The 22,692-nt window shown below is 40.9% G+C and overlaps 1 protein-coding gene across 3 annotated transcripts; it reads left to right on the top strand.

The window, feature by feature from the left end:
• The first annotated feature begins 12,088 nt into the window (after positions 1 to 12,088).
• On the top strand, positions 12,089 to 22,635 carry dab2 (DAB adaptor protein 2). 3 transcript variants are annotated; one of them, XM_015943190.3, is made up of 15 exons: positions 12,089 to 12,229; positions 14,269 to 14,581; positions 17,341 to 17,480; positions 17,577 to 17,675; positions 17,758 to 17,889; positions 18,001 to 18,084; positions 18,317 to 18,343; positions 19,058 to 19,090; positions 19,174 to 19,236; positions 19,819 to 20,427; positions 20,831 to 20,954; positions 21,038 to 21,646; positions 21,931 to 22,127; positions 22,216 to 22,303; positions 22,376 to 22,635. In XM_015943190.3, exons 2-14 carry the CDS (start codon positions 14,443 to 14,445, stop codon positions 22,285 to 22,287), a joined length of 2,328 nt encoding a protein of 775 aa, XP_015798676.3. In that variant the 5' UTR covers positions 12,089 to 12,229; positions 14,269 to 14,442; the 3' UTR covers positions 22,288 to 22,303; positions 22,376 to 22,635. The 3 variants fall into 3 exon arrangements, with proteins under 3 accessions (XP_015798676.3, XP_015798673.3, XP_015798677.3); XM_015943187.3 differs by having other exon boundaries at positions 22,213 to 22,303; XM_015943191.3 differs by lacking the exon at positions 19,819 to 20,427 and having other exon boundaries at positions 22,213 to 22,303.
• The last annotated feature ends 57 nt before the right edge of the window (positions 22,636 to 22,692 follow it).

Below are 22,692 nucleotides of genomic sequence, written 5' to 3'. Positions count from 1 at the left end.
AGACTGATGCATCAGTGTTACAGCGGGACTAAAGACATGATCACAAACAGGTTACAGCTGGATGATCTAGGAAGGTATAGAAGATCAGGACGTCTGAGCGGTGAACAGATGAGCGGACCTTCGCTAAGGGCACGGCTGCAGACCCGCAGAGTCGCTGCTGCAGCAACAAATCTGCGGGGGGTCTGCAGCCGTAGATATTAATCACGTCTTCCTCGTTCTTCACGGGCCGTGATGCTCTTAAACATCTACCTCTTAAGCTCCTGATCAGCTGATGATGACAGCTTCAACACACCGCGCTGCTTCACGCACGCATTTTCTTATCAGTAACATGAACAACGTTTTGATAAAAAAAGACATAATTAATTAGTTTGCTCGTTACAGAAAGAAATATTTTTTATTAACGCGGTTATTTTAAACGGAGTTATTCCCGTTGTGTCTACAGAATGCAGCGACTGAGACCGTGAGGGTCTCCGCCCACCCGGCCAATCATCATCGTGTTTGTAAGTGCGTTACCGACACCTCTCTCTCCCTGGCTGCAGCTGAAGTGTGGCGGTCAGAAAGCCTCACACTGTTGCTCAACGTTCGTCAAGCACATAGTAACGCACAACCTTCCGTCCCCAGTAACGGTAACGGCGTTGCAACAGTGGGAAAAGTAATTAATTAGATTATTCCGTTACCTATAAAAGAACGCCGTTAGAAACGCCGTTATACTTAAACGGCGTTACTCCCAACACTGCTCATGGGTTCAATCATTGTCATTTATAGTTTCATGAGAATAAATTAACTTTTCGATCTTTATAAGGAAAAGGAAGCTCTAACTCACATGTTTTGGAGTCGTGAAAAGTAACATTTACACCTCTAAAAAACATTGTTTTCAAAAGCAGAACATGGTGGGATGTTGAGATATGTGCTGGAAAATATGCACGCTCAAATAAATGATACATAAATAATGTTATAATGCTTTAAATCAGTGAATCCCTTTGAGGAGTCATGGGAAGATGGACACACACACCGCTGGACTGCTGTAAAGACAGATATCTTTGGTCTTTTTTCACTACATAAACTGGGTAAAACTCAGTTATTAGCTGTTTTATTTTTCATGAGAAGTCTGGAAATGGGGAGCAAACGGTCATTGTTTGTCTGTCCTGAATTGTGGAGTTAGTTCAGGTTTTGAGCAAGAAGTGCAAATATTTAAAAACGGGTTTTCGTAAATGTTGTAACATTTTGGCACAAGGGACTCGTCGCTCCTTTAGGCTGAAAGCTAAGTCTGACTTCAGCCTGTACCTTTTTGTTCATAAATTATATCTAACAAAACTGTTTAATTTATAAGAGGAAGTTGTACTTGTGATAATTATTATTACGCTCTTTATTAGATAATTATTTTCCTTTTCGTGTGTTTTATATGTATTGTTATGACAGAAAAATAAATACAAATGCCAAAAAATCTGGAGTGTAGAAACAGACTTTGGATCAAATTCAGCCTCATAGATCAGAAAGAAAACTGTTTAAAAATCTTTGTAAACAGCTCAGGAACACTAGCTGCAGATCTAGCCTGAATCCACAAGGTGGCAAAATCGAGCAGTTAAAGAAAGATCAGATTTAGTTACAAAAGTATTTATAAAGTTTGGTTTTAAAAAGTAGTGAAATATACTGATAGATGTACATGTAAACATAAATACTGGCATGCTCCATGCTATTATTTATTTTGTTCCTTGGTGAAAAATTGAAAACAAGCGTTGCACAACGTACAGGAAGTTTTGAACTGTTGCATCAAGTGGTCAGTCATGTGCTCTGGGAAGCTTTTGATGAGTCTGCAGAAGTTAGACTGACACAAGGAGAGAGAGGAGTGTTCAGATTATTAAAAAAAAGAGAGAAAGGAACAATTAAGCAGCATCAAATTCACGAGTCAGGACTAGGATAAAACCAGCGGATGCGGGTGGACAAAGCTCTCCTTTTGACTGTTTTAGAGCACAGAGCTACTGTAGATTTTGAGTTTATTCAGCACACTGACGTGTATTTTCCTGCTGACTTAAATAAACACTTTCACCCTGATGTTTCCACAGCCGATCCGAGAGCCTGTCCTGATTCTTTGCCAGCATCTAGGAAAAGAGTTGGGGCAGAGGGGGGGATTCATGGCCCAATGGAGAGGCACAAATATGTGCTGAAGTCACCACTTTTACGGGCTTCGGCAGCTTCCGCCCGGCGCTCTCAGGAAGCTAGGGGTTAGGTGAGGTTCTTGGCCAATTTTCTTCTGACTAGAAAGACCTACGGTGTTTGAGATGAAGCCTGGAACTGTGTGGAAACGTTTGTGGAAAGTGGAAAGCTCACTTTTACTGTGAGTTGCGCGTTAGATCCCATAAAACATCGCCAGTGTGTTTTTGGCACAAGATGAGGACGATACTTCCTGTCTGGCTTCTTGCGGCTTTATGTTGTATTTTTAGAATAACACACCCGGGAGCTGCGTAGGCAACGGGACACAAAGGATCACATCTAAGCCTACCTTAATTATGGACTGAAGATGAGTGGCCAGCCTGGGTTGTGGTTGCACTGGTGGCCAGTTCCAGAATTCACACCCTAGAACACTCCCTGACCTCCCTGTTATAAACCAAAGAGAGGACACATCCCAGGAGCTTGGCTCTGTCAGTATTTTATCTTAAAAAAAAAAACACACATTTCTACTTCATAGAACATAATAGAAATATCCCTTACTGTCCATCTGGGGGGAAATGTAGGTGTGACAGCAGCAAAATGCATTCATAAGAATAATTAAAGACTGTACAATAAATAAAATGTTTAAAATCAAATTGACCACTTTTGGAAATGTTTTTTCTTAATGGAAAATATTTTGAAACCTGTTTGTTGGTTTAAATAATCGTAATATGAAAATACCTGAATTAAAGGTTTATCTAAGTGCATGGGATAAAGGATCAGTTTCATGTGTGTCTTTGAATAAATCACTACACCTCAACCAGAAGAATAATCACATAAACGTTTGTGAAATGGGACATTTTCTTTGGAATTCCAGAACCCATCATGATATAATTTAAAACAAAACAGTCATGTATTCATCTGAGGCACACGCAGATGTCTTTTATGAAAACTGACATCATGAACAGGTTATGAAAAAGCGTGTTCTCATGGTGACAAAAGAGAAAAAACAGACTGATCTTCATTAATCTGGATTTGCAGTGGCTCATCTCCTAAAAACCAGCATCTGTCAGCAGAACAGATACAAAGCAGGAAAGACATCCTTCCTTTGTCCCCTTTTGCTCTCCTTTCTCAGCCTTGCAACCAGCTCAGTATGTAGTGTACATCTGGCTATAGACTTTTACTTTGACACGCATCCTCTAGAGATGCAACCACAGCATCCGATATCATCATAATACGACAAACTGGCTTAGCAATATGCAAAAATCAACAGGTCAAAAATGCATCTTTTTATTATTCACTTTTGGTAAAATCCATCAAACAAGGTTTGGTGAATTTGATCTAAACGTCTTTATGTGTCTTCTCAAATTAACTCTTCAAATAACGCGTACAATCAAAGGTTTCCAACAGTTATGGTTGGTGCATAACAAAAAGAAGTAAGGTCAAAGGTCAGATTCCTGTGAGTTATTCATGACTCAACAATTTTGGTCCTTAAACTTGACAGAGGATTAGATTTAAAAACATGTGGAAAAAAAGAAAGATTTCAGATGATTAGATGTTGCAAACGGATGCACAAAACAGCCATTAAGTTCAGTGTAAATAACCACAAAAAGTAAATATTACAGCAAGTTAAAGACATAAATGACCCTTTACAACTAAAGCCTTATTTATGCTTCTCCGTCTGCGTCAGTGCGGAGACTCGCAACGCCATTATCCGTCCTTGCGTAGGGCTCCGGCAGACACGCAAGTACATACGGAGTCAAGCCCACTTTTTTAAACATTCGTCGAACGAGACGGATTACGCAAGCTTGTGATTGGTCAGGACGCCGCTGTTGTTTACAGCGCCGCCATTACAAAGAGAGCCGAGGATAACTAGCGGCAGACACGGAGAAGCTTGAAGAATACCTCGCGAAAAAAACTAAAACTATGAAAGTTTAATCCTCCCGTGACTGGAGGAGTGAAAAGATGCGCAGCAAGCGTTTTATTTGTGGACGGAAATGACAGGAAACGTGGGTTTAGAGGTGGGGAGCGCATGAAGCGGTGGGAGAATGAGAGACAAATATGTCCGTGTTAAAAGTCTCTTATATACACAAAAAACACAATATAAACACACAATCTTGGACTGATACATGACAGGATACCACGGAACAGCGCTACGCCCTCTGCTGTCCTGCCGGGCAATTGCTTTGCAACACTCTCCAGGAGACGGAGAAGTATGAGAGCAAAACGCTTCCGTCAATCCGTGCGTGTCTGTCCCTTGCGGAGCTGACGGAGAAGCATAAACCAGGCTTTAGACCCCACCACCCTCTGTGGTCAGAATTTTGCACTTGCAACTTCAGAGCGCCAGTCCGGTCCCTGTTGGACTTTAAAAAAATGTGGAGCTGACATGCCAGCGCTGGAGTCTGCTTCCAGCATGTTTCCTGCATGTGTTTGGCAATACTCACAGCTGATTTGTTTGATTTAGCGATGAATTGTTTTTGTAGAAAATAATGAAGGCTGGGGAGACATTTCTGCAGTTAGATTAAGGCGTTAAAAAGACAAATGCATATGAAAGGAGGTGAGCTTCACTTTTGGTTCTATTTAATGGACAGTAGGGGGTGGTAATAACAAGCCAAAACTTTAATGTAGGGGTATTTAATTCCAGGCCCGGAGGGTCGGTATCCAGCATGTTTTAGTGGTTTCTCTGCTCCAACAAACTCGATTCAGCAGTTGAATCACCTGCAGCAGCTCTGCAGAAGCCTGTTTATCACCTGCTGATTGAAATCAGGTGTTGAAACAGAACTAAAACTAAAATCTGCTGGATACCAGCACTCCAGGCCCGGAGTTGAGTACCTCTGTTTTAAAACGTTAAACAAGAGTTGCATGAATTCTTACTAGAAACATGCTTGTTAGTTTATTGGGGAGTCAAAGGCCCAAACCTATCTGTGTTCTAAGGTCTTCACCAAAGTGCACTTGGAGAAAGTGAAAGAAACAAAGAAACAAAATGATCTTTTACATAACGCCTCTCAAGGAAAAATCATGAGGCGCTTCACAAAAACAAAAAAAAAAATGAAAGTATAAAAAGATTTCAAAATGATTAAAATGTGTTTAAAAAATTAAGAAAAAGAAGAGAGAAATGGATAGGAAAGAGGGAAATCAACGGATCCCGGGGAAGGCAAAATAAGAACAGAACAAGGACAGAGTGATGAAGGTCACACCAAAACCAGCTTAAACAGGTGAGTTTTCAGCTGCTTTTTAAAGGAGACCACTGAGTCCACTGATCTCAGGCTCAGGGGTAGAGAGTTCCAGAATCTGGGGGCCACAGCAGCTAATGATCTGTCACCTTTGACCTTTAGCCTGGTGCTGCACAACTAGTAGGCTTTGGTCACTGGACCTCAGGGACCTGCTGGGGGTGTGGGTACTAAGAAGATCACCAATGTATGATGGTGCTTGTCCATGTAAGGCCCTATAGACCAGAACCAGGATCTTGAAATGAACCCTGGAGTTGACTGGCAGCCAGTGAAGCTGGAGGAGAAGTGGGGTGATGTGGGTGTGTTTGGAGGACTTGGTCAGAAGCCGAGCACAGGCAATCTGAACCACCTGTAGACGGTTCAGGGAGGTTCTGCTCAGACACGTGAAAAGAGAGTTACAGTAGTCTAAGCGTGAGGAGGTGAAGGTGTGGAGAACTGTCTCAAGTTCAGAGTGAGACAGAATGGGACTCAGCTTAGAAAAGTGTGCAGTAAGGCTTTGAGTGCGTAGAACACAAGTGTGAAAATAATCGCCAAATTGAGACGGGGAGTATTGCGTCATCGATCACAATGCATGCCAGAATGCTGGTTGCTGTCATGATTTTTTCAAAAATTTCAGCTGCTTTGTCTAAAATGGTTAGAGCTTCAAACAATCGATGTGGATTTGGGTGAAGTATGGATCAAGGGTGCAAAAAGGGCGTGATCAACCTCCACAATTGAGAATCGGGGAACCCCACGCACTCGCACCCCTGGTCGGGATCGCGCAATTGAAGGGCGCAAGGGTGGAAGTGTAAGTGTTGGGATTGGGCTTGAGTTGTGATTAGGCATGATTGAGTCTGTGACTTGTTGTCTATCTTGTTTGTCTCGTGTCCCTATTATGGACTGGGGACCTGTCCAGAGTGTCCTCTTCCTCTCACCTGGTGACTACTAGTGATGGACACCAGCTTTAAACCCAAACAGGAGAATCAGCCACAGAAGAGGAGGTGGACTTTTTTGACAGTTTCTTTAAATTATTGTTTTCATACGCTTTAGGTTAATATATGGAAGTAGCTCTGTTAACATGAAATCTATGTTTCTTCAAACTAAGGCCCTCCAAAGAGCATTCTGCAACACATTAGACAATAACTGCCTTGTTGACACTTTTAAAACAACCATGAAAAAATTGGTTCAAAATATAAACAGAAAAGGTGAAAAGAAAAATTAAATGTGCGCAAGATTATTTCTCTTTAAATCGTTTGAAAAAATTCACTCAAGACAACATTTCAAGTCAAAATCTGATCATCTTTCCTCAGTTGTTTGATTTTTACAACTTAGTTTATGGTATTTATCATATAACGTATTTAAATATTATATGACTTTATATTGTTTTATGACTTTTAAAAAAAGTACAGTCTATAGCAAACATGTTCATGAATTTTTAAAAATTCCCTCTCACATAAAGCGATCTCACCACTTTTTAAGTACCTTCCAGAATAAGCCGTTTAGAAACTCTGTCAAGCTGTTGCTGGCCACGCCCACCCATATCCTGCAATGCTAGGTATTTATCACAGTAAAAACGGGAAATTGCTGTCACATCTTGGCTTTGTCTACCAACAGCGTTATAGTTAAAGCACCAGACATCACATAGGTGGTGTTCCATGTGCGCCCACACAAGAATTTAGACTTAAAAGAATCTTGGCACCACACTGGTTACAGGACAGTCAATAACTCCTGAGTCGTGCCCAACAGATAGAAATGCAAAAGTCATTATCTGAAGTTACACTAAATAACTTTGTTATATTTTAAATCATTTTCTTGAGCCAGTAGGGGCTAATATGACATTTTACAGGACGAATCAATAGTCTCTCAGCCTCCGCTTCTTGGAATACCGATTTAGGAATTTCAGCTGCTCCGGACAGGTGACCCGAAGTCTCACAAAGTCACGTATCTTGAAGCAGTAATGCTTTAAGGCGATCCATGCTTACACCTCGGAACCACAGCTGTCAAATATTCTGTTTTGGTCATCTTCCTGTTTTAGTATTTTCCCAGAAATTTCCTGTATGATGTTTTTTTGAAAAAAAAAATCAGCCTCTGCTTCCCCGCTTTTACAGAAACTGGAGCTTGTGATGTCACAATCGGGGACTTTTTGAGGCGGCTCATTTTAGACCCATAATTCCTAAACCAAACTCTGACAGAAAACAGGTGGACTTTTTCTTTCAAGTATGTTTAGAAAGGCAGTAGAGACCCACATGGTGGCACAAAACTTACAAACAATACATTTTTCACATCATTTTTTAAAGCATTGTTGAGCAACAGATCACCATTGAAATAAAAACCACAAGTTTACAGAAGTGAAATCCACCATAAAAAAAAACTTGCACTGACCTCACCACTTACGTCAGTGCAGATGTCCGCGGTGACCTCTTCGTATTTGGGTTACAAATTCTTGCTCCAAATATTCTTTTCTACTATTGAATTCATCTGATGTCTCTGTCTTTATGTCCCATGGATCTCTGCTCTTACTAAAGACCCATCTCTTCTTTTCAATTGTCCCCAAAATAAACATCTGTTATTGCGACTGCAAACAAGAAACAAAAAAAAACTCTTCCTGTGTAGCTTGTGGGAAACAACCCATCGGCTACCGCTGGCTTAGTGCAGCACACATAAAAACTGCAATTACTGAATCAGTCTCTGGCATCAAAAGCAAAACAGATAGTTATTCATGGGAGGCTGATGAGCGTTTTCAGCCAACAGCGATTGCAGTGAGATTATTGCAGCAGGAGAGGGGAAATGTCAAGCCTGCACTTAAAAAATTATGCTGTGTTAGCAATGATTAGTAACTGTGGTGCTGTTTCTTGCTCATCAGTTCTGTCTCATTCATCGTTTCCATGGCGTTGTGTGAATAATGTATCTTCATAAATGGATGTGTTTGAGTTTTTCATTTTACGCTGTAAACCGACAGTGTTTGCCATTGTCCAGCTCAACTGTCGTGCTTTTTCTATTTTGGCTCCAACTCTGTGGAACGAATTGCCACTGAGCATTAGGCAGGCACCATCCCTTCAAGTCTTTAAGACGCGTTTAAAGACTCATTTTTATCTGATTGCGTTTCAGCGCTAGGGTCACTTGAATTGCCCTAACTTTATGGTTTTAACTATTCTTCTTTTTAAACCGGATGCTTGATTTTATTTTGTCCGACATTTGTTTTTTTATCGATTGGTCTTATTCCAATGTCTCTTATCTGTAATGCTGTTTGCTTGCTATTTTATGATTTTATGTTTTTATCCTGCTTTTATGCCCATGTATTGGGAATGTTTTTCTTTTAATGATGTTGTTCAGCACCTTGGGCTTCGGATAATGTTGTAGAAGGTGCTATACAAATAAAATTTGATTGATTGATTGATTGATGATTGATTGATTGATTGATTGATTGATTGATTGATTGATTGAACTGTGTCCGCTTTAGCAAACACCAAGACATTCTGCCTTCCTATGTTCCAGTTTGAACATTGCTCATATTTTTTTCTTCTCTTCATCTCCTGAATGAAACATATAGTTCCACAGCAGTGGGGGAAACATAATGTTTGTTTATTCCTAAATATTGTTTTGAGGTGCTTTATGTGAAAATTCATTTATCATATAAAACAGTTTCTGAGAATAAAAAAAGTTAATTTATTATTTATTCAAAAAAATGTATTTCCTTCCTGTGATTAAATGTCAGGTTTAATCAACTGATGGCAACTAGGAAGCTCACAAACCCAAATAGAAAATAACACAGCAAATACGTTGTTATCTAAGCGTGTAAACTAAGAAGTTTACACAGCTTTAAGCCGGGCGGACACAGTGCGACTTTTTCACTCGTAGCACTCAGCTTCAGCTCACACTGTACGACTTCCTCGCAGGGGAGATCTCACGAGTCATGTGCTCACACTGCACGACCCAGTTCTCGGATGCGACCTGACTGCTCACACTGTACGTCTGGTAGCAACACGTCGGCCCTAAAAATATGCTAAAAATAGCAGTTTTTACTCAACAAGTCAGACTTTTCTGTCTTGTTTTGCCTGTTGTCCTTGGGGAGTGCTGCAGGAGGACACACAGGGATTTATGTATAAATCTGTGTTTTGTGATCAGTTTAATTTGACATGAACACGACAAACACGCTTTCTTGACAATCTTTGTGAGTAAAAAAACGTGTAGAAACAAAAATGAACAGCGTGTGTTATTAGGGAAATAGCAGGTGAGCGGCATTGATGCATGATTGCGCATGCGCCGTGAGCGGTTCTGATACTTTTTGGGTCGCAGCTGCTCGCAGCGCCGCTTCAACAGTGCGATACCCTCACGAGGGACGAGCAAAATATTAAACACGCCAGAAGTCCGTGCGACCTCACGACTGCTGATCGGTAGCTGGTCACGTGGTGTTAATCGCCTCTCGTAACCCCTTGTACACTACACGACCGCTCGGTGCAAAACTCGCCCCGATGTCGTGGATTCTCGCACGAGTGGAAAATCGGCTCAAAAAAGTGAAAGAGTCGCACAGTGTACGCCCGGCTTAAGGAACTCAGGGTCGCTTTAGAGTAGAGTCACTTTGAGACAACTTTTACAGAAATTATCCCCAAATAGTTCAAATTAAATCTAAATATATCTACAAGCTGTAATTTAATATCAGTGTGTTATATTAAATTAATAAGTGTGTAGATTCAGGCTAGAAACCTCCTAAAATTAAAAGCTAGATGTAGAAATTGCCTCAAAGGTCTCAGAGTCTCTGAGATTATGATAATTTACCCATGGATCGTTTTTATGTGCAGGGGAAAACCCAGAAAAGATGACCCCTGATGTCATTAAGTGTGAAAACAGATGAAAAATTCTACATCCTTTTATTGCTCTACGTTGTCTGTATAATCCTGCATGGCTGCACTGCGCTGGACTCCCGCCGAGTCTCGACCACTCACGAGCCGATATGAAACGATATGGCTCAGAACCGCTTGCCTCCTCATAAAAACATCCTCCCCCCTTTCTTCTAGTGATCAAGGTGAAGAGAAAGCTTTCCCGCCTGCTGCGGTTTCCCTGTTTGCTCGTTGTTCTGAGTGAGGAGACTGCTGTGCGTGTGCAAGCACGCTTGCTAACCATTTGTCTTTCCGACTGAGAAACAGCAGAGCATGAGGCCGGTGCTGTCAATCACAGCCTCAGTGTCGCTCTCTTGGTCCGCCAGGCGACACCTCCTTTAAGTGCATTTTTCTAACAGGAAGTGTGGGAGAAGTAAGATTCCACGATGTCCCTTTTAAGCTTTCTCCAGCTGAGCAGAAACTAATGAACTGAGATTTATTCAGCAAAATCTTATTAGAACGTGTAAAATCAAAATAAGATGCCAAACCAGGCCTGCAGACATTTCCCCCAGATCATAAAATGTTTGAAACCCTCATCACGTTATGATTTTGTTACTCTGGTTCAGGTTGATCTTGGTTTCCTGTACTCTGTTATGGAGTAGCTCTAGCTTTAAACGATTCATGACTGCACTGACATGTTACTTAATAACCGGCACTCTGCACTGCATCCATTTGAGCGTCGGTGCTCACAGCAGGATCCATGATATTTGAATGAAGGAAGGGGCTGGAGCTCTCAGTTCAATGAAAACAATTTAATAGGTTCAAATATTGAAAAAAAAAACTAACTTTTTTTCAGTATTTGTACATAGTAAATTGTTTTCATTGAACTGAGAGCTCCAGCCCCTACCTTCACTCAAATGTTACTGGATCTGTTTGAAGAGATCGGTAATCGCTGTTCTTGTCCGCACTAAAGCTAGCTGTTAGCTCATCAGTCCTTTTGATTTACCTCATTTCTCTGAACTGAGGCTGTTCAGAAAGCAACATGTAATGAATAAAATATTATTTTTAAATAATGTTCACACTGAAATACACCAAATAGGCTCAAACATTCATTTGAATCATGAATAGGCTGCATCTGCTCTGAATTGTTGACTCTTTGGCAGACGTGGATAATAACACGTCTCCCTCCTGGAAAGTGTTCCTCTCTTGGCTCAGAAAATAAAGGATTTTCTTTCTTTCTTTCTTTCTTTCTTTCTTTTTTTTGTTGCAAACGTGGTCACATAAGTCCTCATGTTTCTGAGCCTACATGTGCTTTTCTTCTTTTGAGATTTCACTTCAAATTAGTTTAAAGCTTTTTGACGTTTCTGCTAAGGTTTCTTTTTCTTCCAGACTGTAAAATGTAAGTACTGTGTTTGGAAACCGACTCCAGATGGTTCACCTGCTTGATGAGGTGATACTGAAGAAATGGAGCACACCTGTTCAGTCAGTCCTTAATGACTGCACCCTGCAGAGTTTGTGAACTCAATAATAAAATAATTGCAAATCCAAAATTTGGTGTACCTTTTGCTAAAATGATGCTTTTCAAGCCAACAATGAAATTGTAACCTTAAAGTGACCTGCACTGTGGCAGTGTCTAAATCTGGTCATTTCACTAGAATGTTTTTATTGTCTCATTAGAATGAAGAAAAAAAAACAGAAATTAATGCTTTAATGAGTTGTAAACATACAAAATGTTGTTATTTTTCATGACAGCATAGAAGCATCACACATGTGATGTCTAATTTACCCACATGTGCAGAGCCCCGCCCCCCTACCAGCTGAAATAGCAGTGAGTGAGTGAAGGGTTAAACCCAGAGCTCTCTGCAGCCTCCCTTCTTTCTGCCCTCGGTATTTAGCACTAAACCCTCTCTAGCTCCTGCTCGGGTTTGTGCTGCTCTTTTTTTTTCTTTTTCTTTTTCCAAGGCTGAAGTAGGTTAGACTGATTCAGCAGCAGGATCGTGGAGGCTTCACCGCAACAAACATCTTCAGCGTCCCATCTGGAGCTTTTTTAAACAGGTAGGCTGTTTCCCCCTGTTTTCTATCAGTGCTTTAAAACTTGGGAGCAGTCTCAACTCTGGAGGTAAATTAAAAGTTGCTTTTGGCATTTCAGTTGAACCAGCTTAACAAGTGTGGAAGTGAATTTCATGTTGGAAAAACAACAAATGCTTTATTTTTCTGATGCCTCTTTTGCCTCCAAAGCTCACTAAAGTTTTTGGACTTTGATGTTTTAAATCTTTTCTAAGTTTGTAAAGTGTTTTTTCTGCCCTTTGTGGTATTTCACCATCTCATTCACTGGCAGACTGACTCACTCTCCTTATTTCCTCCAGATGTGCAGCAGTTTACATTTCCTGAGGCCCAGGATTGTGACATTTCAGCCCTTGCACTGCTGTCTGTTCTGCTGACGAACATGAATTCAACAGTTTCTGGTGTGGTGACACTAATGGTTGCTGTTAAAAGCTCCAGTTTCTCCTCTTTCATTCTAATAAAAGCCATTGCCTTCTCTCCGAGGTGCTTGTTAAAGCGTAACCGTTTAACTCGGGTCTGCAGGGAAGTGCTGACATTAGTGGTTTTATTAGTGGCTCTGGGTGATGGACAGGAACAATCATGTGTCAGGCTTGTGCAATTTAACAAGTGCTAAAGTTTGTCTTTTTAGGGGCCTGACGACACAATCAGCATGCAGTGATTTTTACATCACAGATTATTCTACCAACACTGACTTCCAAACCTTTGAGGGACAGTTAAATTCAGGATTTTATTCAGGAGTTTCTAACTCCTTAAGTTAAAAATTGCTTGAATTTGAATAAAATGAAATGTTAAACGGGACTCTCCCTTTTCCAAACCTCTTAATTAAGCAGGTTTTAATAAACCATTTAGCCACCCACATGTCCCACTGGAGACTGTTTAGGCAATGGTTTTTATCCCCGCGCAAGAAAAGGACTTCCTTTTTGAAAATCTAATCTAAAAGCCAACGAGAGGAGTTGGGATTATTTTCTGTATGATCTGGTGTTAGTAGTGACCTTGTTGGTCACAAAGCTGAAATGAACTCTCTAACCTGCAAGTGCGCTGGAGTTCTAATTCTGTCACTCTGGTTTCCTCTGGATCCAACTTTTTAGCTTGATTGTGTTTTTTGCATCCTCTAGTATTAGAAATGTAGGATTTCCTTCTTTTACTGAAATGTTTATATCCTGAAACAGACCCAGTGAAACTCTTTTGCACTTGCCTAGCTGGGCATCACGAGATCTGTTTCCTCTGTTGGCGTAAGATTAACCTTTTAAGTGCTCAACCTTTGCCCATTTCCGGACTTTGGTCTTCACTGCAGTAGTCGGGCTTTTTTCTCTGGTTCTCTGAAGCAGTGTTACCTCTGGAGCTGCTTCTAAAGGTACGTCAAGCTGAGCAGGGTCTGTGTTGGTGGTTTTCCAGTGCTTGTGCAGGCCAGAAGAGCTTTATGGCTTTTTTTCTATTTTCCATTTAGCTGAATGAGTGATTGTTCACCTTTATAGTGGCTTTTTGACTAATTAAAGGTCTGAATAATGCTTTTTATTATAACTGCTCTCTAAGTACTTTTTTGTTTGCCTGTTTTGCTGCCAACTCCACTTTTTAGCTGATAAATGGAAGTATTCGGTCAAGGCCGTGAAGAGAGGCTGCTAGTCCTCTGATTCAGCTGAAAGTTTTATTACCTGATGAGTCACATGCGTTGGCTGGATGATTTACAGGATTTGTTTCTCCTTTCTGAGAAAGTCACAAAAATGTTTTAAAGCTCTGCAGGATTTTCAGATTGTAATAAGACTACCATTCAAATCAAAATTTCACATAAAAAAAGCTCAAATCCTGTTTAAAATTAAAGGCAGATTTAAGAGCATCTCATGAGTGAGATTTTTTTATTGATCGTGCATCTCATTCCTCTCCTTATCGGTGTTTCTGCAGTTGGTCTGGCAGTGAAGGAATTTAATTGTCCTTCAGCATGTTTACCTGGTGCCATAACTCCTGCCATAACTCCTATCTATATATTTTCTTTCACTGAAGCCATTCTGTCTTCTTCCCTTTTTGTGCTCCAGACAAGAGAAGCATGTGTGGGTGTTGAAGAATCATCAGATCGTCGCTCGACATCACTACCCAAGATCTCAAAGTTGCTGTCTGCATTACCTCAGATTGCCACTTGTCCAGTGAGGTTGACCCTCCCCTCCCTCCCAACACACACACACACACATACACACACACACACACACATCATGTCTGCAGCAGTGGAAAACAGCGTACCAGTCTCTGCTGATCCCAACACCCCACCTACAGCCCCAAGCACCAACACCCCACCCAGCTCCCCTGCGTCAGCTGCAACCAAGACTTCGCTCAAGAAAGAAAAGAAGAAAGGTGAGCGGTGCACAACACGATGAGCTGGAGGTTTCCTTAATTGGTCGATGAATGTTTGATTTTTAGGTTTGCTCTTGAGTCACTTCTGCAGGTTTGTGATTCTCCAAAGTAACATAAAAATATAAATTTGAGATGAAGTGGGAAAACTCAAATGCTATTAAGAGTCCTTTACTGTTTATCTGAAATATTTAAATTTCTTATGCTCAGAATTGAAGTTTTCCATCTATAGAGTAAAATAGTTTATCAGAACGTTTAACTACTGCAGCCTCAAACATTGCACTGTACACTGTAAAAATAAATAAATAAATAAATAAATAAAGCCACTGTTTATGTAAAGTTTCCGTACATAAATTTGCACGTTTTCTTTGTAAAAAAATAAATAAATGCACAATTCTACTGTAAAGCACTCTAGCGTAGTTTTTTTTAAATGGAAAAGTTCTTTAAAATCTATTTACATTTTATTCAAGAAAAATACAGCTATTGACTGGTATTGGTGTTTACTTCCTGTTTCCCAGTGTGTTTAGTGGCACAAATTTGTCAGAATTTCATTTAAATGCAGTTTTATTTATTTATTTTACAAACATTTGCACTGCTGGAAATATTTCGTAAAATTATTCTAAAGAGCATTTGCAGCAGAGCTACGTACATGTAGCAGTTCAGTATATTGGCAACACTTTTGGAAAAAATCTTTTATTAAATAAATGTGAAATGGTGATGTAGTTTTAAAAGGCATTTTTTTTGTATTCTGAATTGACAGTTTTATTTAAAAAAAAATACAGCAATTGACTCTGTCCCTGAATCCATTGTGACTAATCATTAGCTTGCCCACCTGTTGCATCTTTTAGTTTTTTCCCAAAAGGGGGAAAGCAGTCTGCAACTTTAAACATGTTTTCCTCTGAACTGCACCTAAGTGGCAGAGCTATTTCTTTAAATGTGAGGCCCACTGAGAACGTGGAATAGGCCCATTTCTTCTCTTGGAAATGTGATTGGTCACGCTAATCATGCTAACGTTCACATTTCAGTTCCACTTTATTTATATAGCGCCAAGTCTCAAGGCACTTCACATAGTAAACATTTCAATCCAGGTCAGTTCATTAAGCCAATCAGAAAAAAAGTTTCCTCTATAAGGAACCCAGCTAATCGCATCAAGTCACTTACTAGTGTCAGTGACTTTACAGCAATCCTCGTACTAAGCAAGCATGTGGTGACATGCTGAACATGTAAACAGTCTTCTACTCCTGTTGCCTGCATCAGCCACTGAAAGAAAATGGATGAGGAAAGGCTTGGGTCAGAAAAAGCCACACTGCTTGTTGTCTCAACTGGGGGTAGCCTGTTGGTTTAGCATCCAGGAGAGAGCAGAGCACATCTTTGCTAGTAACCATAACGCTAACCATTAGCATTAGCAGAACTTCTTTAGGTTTGTTGTGGTAGAAGATAAAACGTCAACATTGAAGAGCAAACAAAGTTAGTGCAAGAGTTGTTTTGCTGTTAGCCAATCAGAGGTGAGCTGTTCCAGTATTGTGAATAATAATGAGCAAGACTTCAAATCCAGCAGTTTCCTGCCAACCATCTCCTCTGGCTAACTTCTACTTCCTGAAACGGGAATGCTGGGGTATTTTTCCTGAGAGGAACTCGCAAGGCATTAATTCGTGCTAGAGACCACAACGACCGTATTAAATTAAAGTGTTTGCCCACTTTAAGAAAAATAACCTTTTCTGACAGTAAAGTACCCAATCTGCTTTGGTTTATTGCTAGTGTTTTTTGTGCACTTTCTTTGGCTGGAAGTGAATATTTGGGATTCTGTTTGTGTAACACATAGCTGTAAGAGTCTGAAATGCTTCAGGAGCTCTGGTAGTCCTCGTGGTAACACCGTTCTAGGTGGTAGAATTCATGGTCCAAACACAGCCAATGCATTTGACAATCACTTTCTAGTATATCTTTTTCTTTTCAATGTATTTTTGCATTTTGTGAGTTTGAAACTCCCATGTTGGAACTGTTGTAGCTATTCTGGTTAAATTCTTTTAATTGGGCAACATTTTACATGAAGCGCTTGCCCTTTAGAGTACGTGCTATGAAACGCTCTGCTACCAACATCAAATATAGATCTGTCTGTGGAATTCAGTCGTCATGTTTGTTTGCTTATGTTGCGTGGCTGTGGCACCCATCTTGATTTGGTTTTACTTGGTTATCCGGCTTTTAAAATCCATCTGGTTGATCGGGTGGGCAAAAACATCAATACCTGTCTTTTTTTGCTGCTTTGCAAACAATCTGTAAAATAACCTTCGGCTATTTCTTCAAATGGAAAATTAACACAGCAAATAGGATGCTTCGAAATAGTATCTGAAGAGCGCTGCAGCACATCTTTATCTTCAAACCCTCCTCTTGAAAACCCCAGGCTGCTTATTGGTCAGAATTTACAGAGTACAAAAAATCTGTTTGTTGTGGAAAATGTCAAAACAGGCCAGTTGGTGGGCAATTAACTAAATGTCTGTAATGAGGTGAGGAAATGGGAGGTTGGGGAGGAGGGAGAGGCTATTCCACAAAATGGAAGAGCAGTGCTTCCTGTTGGATTTGTAACTCTGCAAAATACTTAAACGCTCATAGCATGGATACGAACAATTCCAAAGAACTTCCCACAAGTTTTTTCTTAAAAGTTAAACACAACTTGTAGTAATTGCACCAGATACTCATGGAATGTGTACCAATCTTTAAACCTGTGAAATGGATGTTAAATAGTGACTCAAACATTTCTATTGTAGCGCCTGAGAAGACAGATGAGTACCTGCTGGGAAGGTTTCAAGGAGATGGAGTGAGGTACAAAGCAAAGCTGATCGGCATCGACGATGTCCGGGAGGCTCGCGGAGACAAAATGTGCCAGGACTCCATGATGAAGCTGAAGGTACATTAAAGCTATTTTGTACATCATGTACCTGTTGGCATAGACCTGCATGTTTTGCTGCAGTTGAGTAGCATTATTGTGATTTTCTTCCTGCAGGGTATGGCGGTAGCTGCTCGGTCTCAAGGCAAGCACAAACAGAGAATCTGGGTCATCATTTCCATGTCGGGTATTAAGATCATCGATGAGAAATCAGGAGTGCGTTTTGACATCACCAACTGCAAATTAAAGGTAATAAAGTGAAACTTCAGCGCCTTTTTAAAATATTCTCTGCCTTCAGGTAATTGAGCACGAGCATCCGGTCAGCAAAATCTCCTTTATTGCCAGAGATGTAACGGACAACAGGGCATTTGGATATGTGTGTGGAGCAGAAGGACAGCATCAGTTCTTTGCCATTAAAACTGCACAACAGGTACACACACACACACACACACACACACACACACACACACACACACACACACACACACGTAAAGCAAATACATAAACAAAGGTGAACAATGACCGCTTTTGTTCTAAACAGGCCGAGCCACTTGTCATTGATCTGAAAGATCTTTTCCAAGTCATCTTCAACATGAGGAAGAAAGAAGCAGAGTCCTCACAGACGGTGACAGTTTAAACCAATCACTTTCATCTTATGGTAGACTGGGACTTTATTTTCTCTTATGGAGGGAGGAGGGGTCACTTTGCATGTTCAAGTGGGAGGGCTGAGAGTCAACACTGCCTTATTGTGTTCTCTCAGTGACTCTCATCCTCCAGACATTCCTCTGGAATGTTTCACTAGTTGGTACAACTCAGGAAAACCTGCATAATCATTGACGGCGTAACTGTGTTTACAGGGTGAAAATGGCACTGCAGTAGTTGAGGTAAGCACTTTAAAGTTACTTGGGTGGAAAATCGACACAAAATACCATTCCATACCAATTTATAAAGCACAGATAAAAAACAGCATGGCAGCTAACCAAAGTGCTGTACAAAACACAACAGAAACGGCATAAAACTAAAGAATTGGCTAAAACGCATTAAAAGCAAAGCAGAAAAATACATGTCAAAGATGGCAGGCAGAGATCAAGTAAAAGTACTATGCAAAAAAAAAAGGTAAATTTGAAGCCAGCTAAAAGCGACACTAATAATGCGTGAAGGAAAGCATGCAAAAAAAACAAAAAAAAATCGGGCTTTGTGACATATCTGCACAAGTATGAACGTTGTACTTTCCAGACCTGGCTATGAGGGGAAAACTTGAGTTTATAGTAAAAATAAACAACGTGATTAATGCAGTTCTAGTGTATCCTGTTTGCATCTTGTAAGTCAAAGTTGGCATGTTTGAACTTTTATGCAAAAACGTTACAATTTAAATTAGCAACTTGTTTGAAGACTTGTATAAAATGAGGAAAAAAGTGTTTGAAACATTTTCAACATTTAAATTTCACCATCATTTGCTGCCATCTTTTTGCATCTTTACAGAATGTATTTTATGTTAATGGTAGCAAATGAAGTCCAATGTGACTTTCTTGTGAATGTAGAGAAAACAATTGTACCTGGAATAATGTGTGTGAAAGAACTGTTTCTGCTTTTATTAGAATGGGAAGGCCAATGATGGAAAACCTGCCCAGGTAGGGATGTAATAACTTGATACAAATGTGCCTTTTTAAAATAAAAAAGGTGATAACCGGTTTTGGATTATCCTTTCCTCCAGCCAGTGGAGCAGCATGACCTTTTTGGAGACATCACGACTCCTCCAGACATCCAGGTTCCAAATGTAAGTCGAGCATTCCACGGTCTTATCTATGACAAATGTTAGAGTTGTACTTCTATTAGATTTCCAAATCCCTACTTTCTCATTGCATATTTTCTAAAACATTTTCAACATCAGTAAACTTTTGCAGGCTAATGGCTTCACCCCCCCGAATGTTTCTTTTAAAACCAGATTTTCTTTTGTAACAATTGATCCAACCTAATGAACGCAATGCTTTTAAGGTGATTCTGTGCAATACGTGAACTCGATTCTTAAAGCGCTGTTTAAGTCAGCAGAAATGTAAAGATATTTTTAAGAATTGAGTTGTTGCCTCATGTTAATCTAATCTTGAAGCTGCTACAAGTAGAATTTAGTGGCTCTCTGAATAGAGCCCATTTAATCTACCTTTTTAAAAAGGTCAGAACTGGAAGATGAGGTCTGAATATTTTGTTTATTCTTCTGGTTGCAGCTTCAAAAAGCCACATCCTCCTCATGTGATTCGTTGTTCATTCTGTTAACTCCTGTTTGTCTTTCTGCAGAACTGATTTACAAATGTTTGTTTGTTTGTTTTTTCTTTTGTCTGACTGTCCCTCTCATGTGAACCAGGATTCTAACGAAGTTCTATTGTTGGACTTCTCTGTGGAAGTTGACAGCAATCAAAATTGCATAAAGGATAGCTTCTTTCTCTCTTCCTGTGACCCAGACTATAAGGCAGCCCTCCATAAAGACATTTCCTTTTCATCCACTTTCGGCTACTTCCCAGCTCCAGATGGCGACCCCTTCAGAGACGATCCCCTTTCTAAATCCCCCACTAGTTTTGTACCTGATGACTCCCTCACCACTAATGACCTACCTAACAGCACTGCTGACGGCACAAACAAACCAGTTTTTAATCATTTGAATAGAGACTCTGAAAATCTTCAACAGAAAAACGAGTTGTCCAGTAAATCCATGATCCTTGCTCTCAGTAATGGACAGTGGCCACTTGGGGGCAGCATAACTCAGGGCACCTCAATAACAATGATGGATGGGAGTGAAAGTCAGCAAGCACTCGCAACCAAAAACCCATTCCTCGACTCCTCTATGAAAACCTCCTCCATCCTAAACAGCATACTGACCTATCCAGAACCAGCAGCGACCCATAGCAACGACTCGGTTGTCATAAGCCCGCCTCCTCAGAACTCGAAATGTGGACGAAGTCGAAGGAGTGCAAAGGTGAAATGACACGGCAGTACAGTAGTGCATGACGAGGGGGGGTTGGTTTTAAACGTTTCCTTTCCCACGGGGTTGTTCAGAGAACCAGGGTATGGTGGTGAATGTTCTGGGTGTAGATGCCATCCAAGGCTTTTCTTTTCTGCCGTCCTATAGGAGTTGGATCTGTTCTCTTATACTGGGGTTCTTCTCTTGTTTGACTTTATTGTATCTTGGCTACTCTTCTCATTTCCACTCATGCTTTTCCTAACACTCATGCTTCAGGGGTAAACGCACTTGGTAAGTGGCAAGGCATGCGGGTAAATGGGGATTTTTTTCCACGCATGCTCAGTTGTGGTTAAAAGTTGCCATTTTAGGATATTTCAGTGTACATTAATGTGAAAAATGACTTCTTTTCTGTGATCAGTCTGCATCAAGTGAGCTGTTTGGAGCCGAGCTCTTCACTGCTCCTACTGAGCAGGCTTCCACTCCAGGCGACCTATTCAACAACATGCCTACAAACCCCACTCCCTCCTCTATAGCTGCTCTGGGTAAAACACACAAAAATCTGTCATTTTATACAAATGACTTTGGTTCATTCTCTTACTGAAAATTTCCCCCTCAACACATTTAGGGAACCTTCAGTTGGGCCCACTTGCTGCCCTGAACGTCCCTGCTGCAGGCATGTGGGGTGCCCCTGCTGCTTCACCCGCCATGTTCCCCATGCCAGGAGTGACTGCTCTGGTTGGCACAACCCCCGGCTTTCCACAACCCCCTGCCTTTGGCGCTCACATGCAAGCACCAGCCTGGGGGCAACAGGTGATGCCACCGTTTTCTCCACCACCACATTCTCCACCCCAGCTCCAATGGGGTCAGCCTGTTCCACCCAATCCTTTCCAGCCTGGCCCATTTGTAGTAATGGGAGACCAGCATGGCCCATCCCGCCCCCCTCCTAGGCCACCTGCTAAAGAAGTCACTCCACGAGTAGAGAACAGCGCCTTTACAGCTTTGGATCCCCTCGGAGGTAAAGGGGTAAAAACCGGAAAGGACATGTTCAAGGACTTTCAGATCGCCAAACCCCCTGCTATCCCAGCTAGGAAGGGAGAGGTTGCTCCTTGCTCTGCTCCTCCACACAGCAACAAGGAGTCAGGAGCGTTTGATCAGTACTTCTCCAATAAAGTGGGCCTGGCTCAGGATGCAGCAGACCACGACGACTTCGATATCAATCAGATGTCGGCACCTGGTAAACTAGCTCAGACTGTCGATCAAAATATGAAAGTAAATGTTGCATCAACGCTCGGGGTAGTCGACTCCCTTTCCTAATTTCTGGTATTTGACATGTTCAGTTTCGCTGCTTCATCACAAGGTGATTATCAGGCTTGTGCAGAACTCCATAAGCCACTGAACAGCTGAATCAACTGTGCTGGAGCAGGGAAATGACTAAAACATGCTGGATACCAGCCCTAAGAGATTTGACTACCCCTGATTAATGCCAGGAAATCTGTAACAATTTCTCATGTCTTTAAGACGCTCCAAAGCCATTTTCGACATTGACTCCTGCTCCAGTTGCTGCCCCAGCTCCATGTTTTGCCCCTGACCTTGATGCTGCCTTCTCTTCTGCTCCAAACTCCAAGAGTTCAGCCCCGTCACAGGGACAGGACATGTTTGACCAAGCATTTGGGGCCCCAGAGACAAACCCGTTTGGTGCACCACCTGTAGCTATGGTAACAATGTATTCATGGACTCATTTTGTTGTGATTCTTTATGGAAAAAGATTTTATTTATTTTTTAACTTTTTGTGTGTTACAGCAGAGTAATTCTGCAGGCCAGACCTCAGGCTCAACAGATGCTTTTGGGGATGTTTTTGGAAATCCTTTTGCTTGAACACAAATTTGTCTCAGTAAGTAAACATTTGTGTTTTAATATTAAATCTTTGTTATAAGAAAATCTTTCATTTTTATACCTTTTCCAGGTGAAATGAGAAAATGGAACTCCACATGAAACACGCCAATGGGACAAGCTGCTTTGTGCAAGACAATCCAAATGAACTCTTCTTATTCTTGTCCCCGAAACATCCTTTTACACTTTTGGTTTTGATAAGTTTGTATTTGACTGATCCACAATGTAAATGTTATGTCATGATCTGCTGGGGCAAAAAAGTGGTGTGAAGAATGTTTAGTTCACTGCTAATGCTGTCTTTGTTAAAGAAATAAATCATTATTAATGCAACAAGTAGTATATTATTTTTTTCTTTAGACAGGTTATTGTTTTGATATTTAAGTGGCAGTA

Source organism: Nothobranchius furzeri, chromosome 6, assembly GCF_043380555.1.
Source record: "Nothobranchius furzeri strain GRZ-AD chromosome 6, NfurGRZ-RIMD1, whole genome shotgun sequence".
Taxonomy (NCBI): Eukaryota; Metazoa; Chordata; class Actinopteri; order Cyprinodontiformes; family Nothobranchiidae; genus Nothobranchius; species Nothobranchius furzeri.
This window is presented reverse-complemented; position numbering and strand designations above follow the sequence as displayed.

Bases quoted from the DNA above. Each gene is read 5' to 3' on its own strand.
- dab2 (XM_015943187.3), top strand. From the start codon at position 14,443: ATGTCTGCAGCAGTGGAAAACAGCGTACCAGTCTCTGCTGATCCCAAC. The intron at 14,582-17,340 runs GTGAGCGGTGCA...TTTCTATTGTAG, and splicing joins CAAGAAAGAAAAGAAGAAAG to CGCCTGAGAAGACAGATGAG. The intron at 19,091-19,173 runs GTAGGGATGTAA...CCTTTCCTCCAG, and splicing joins ATGATGGAAAACCTGCCCAG to CCAGTGGAGCAGCATGACCT.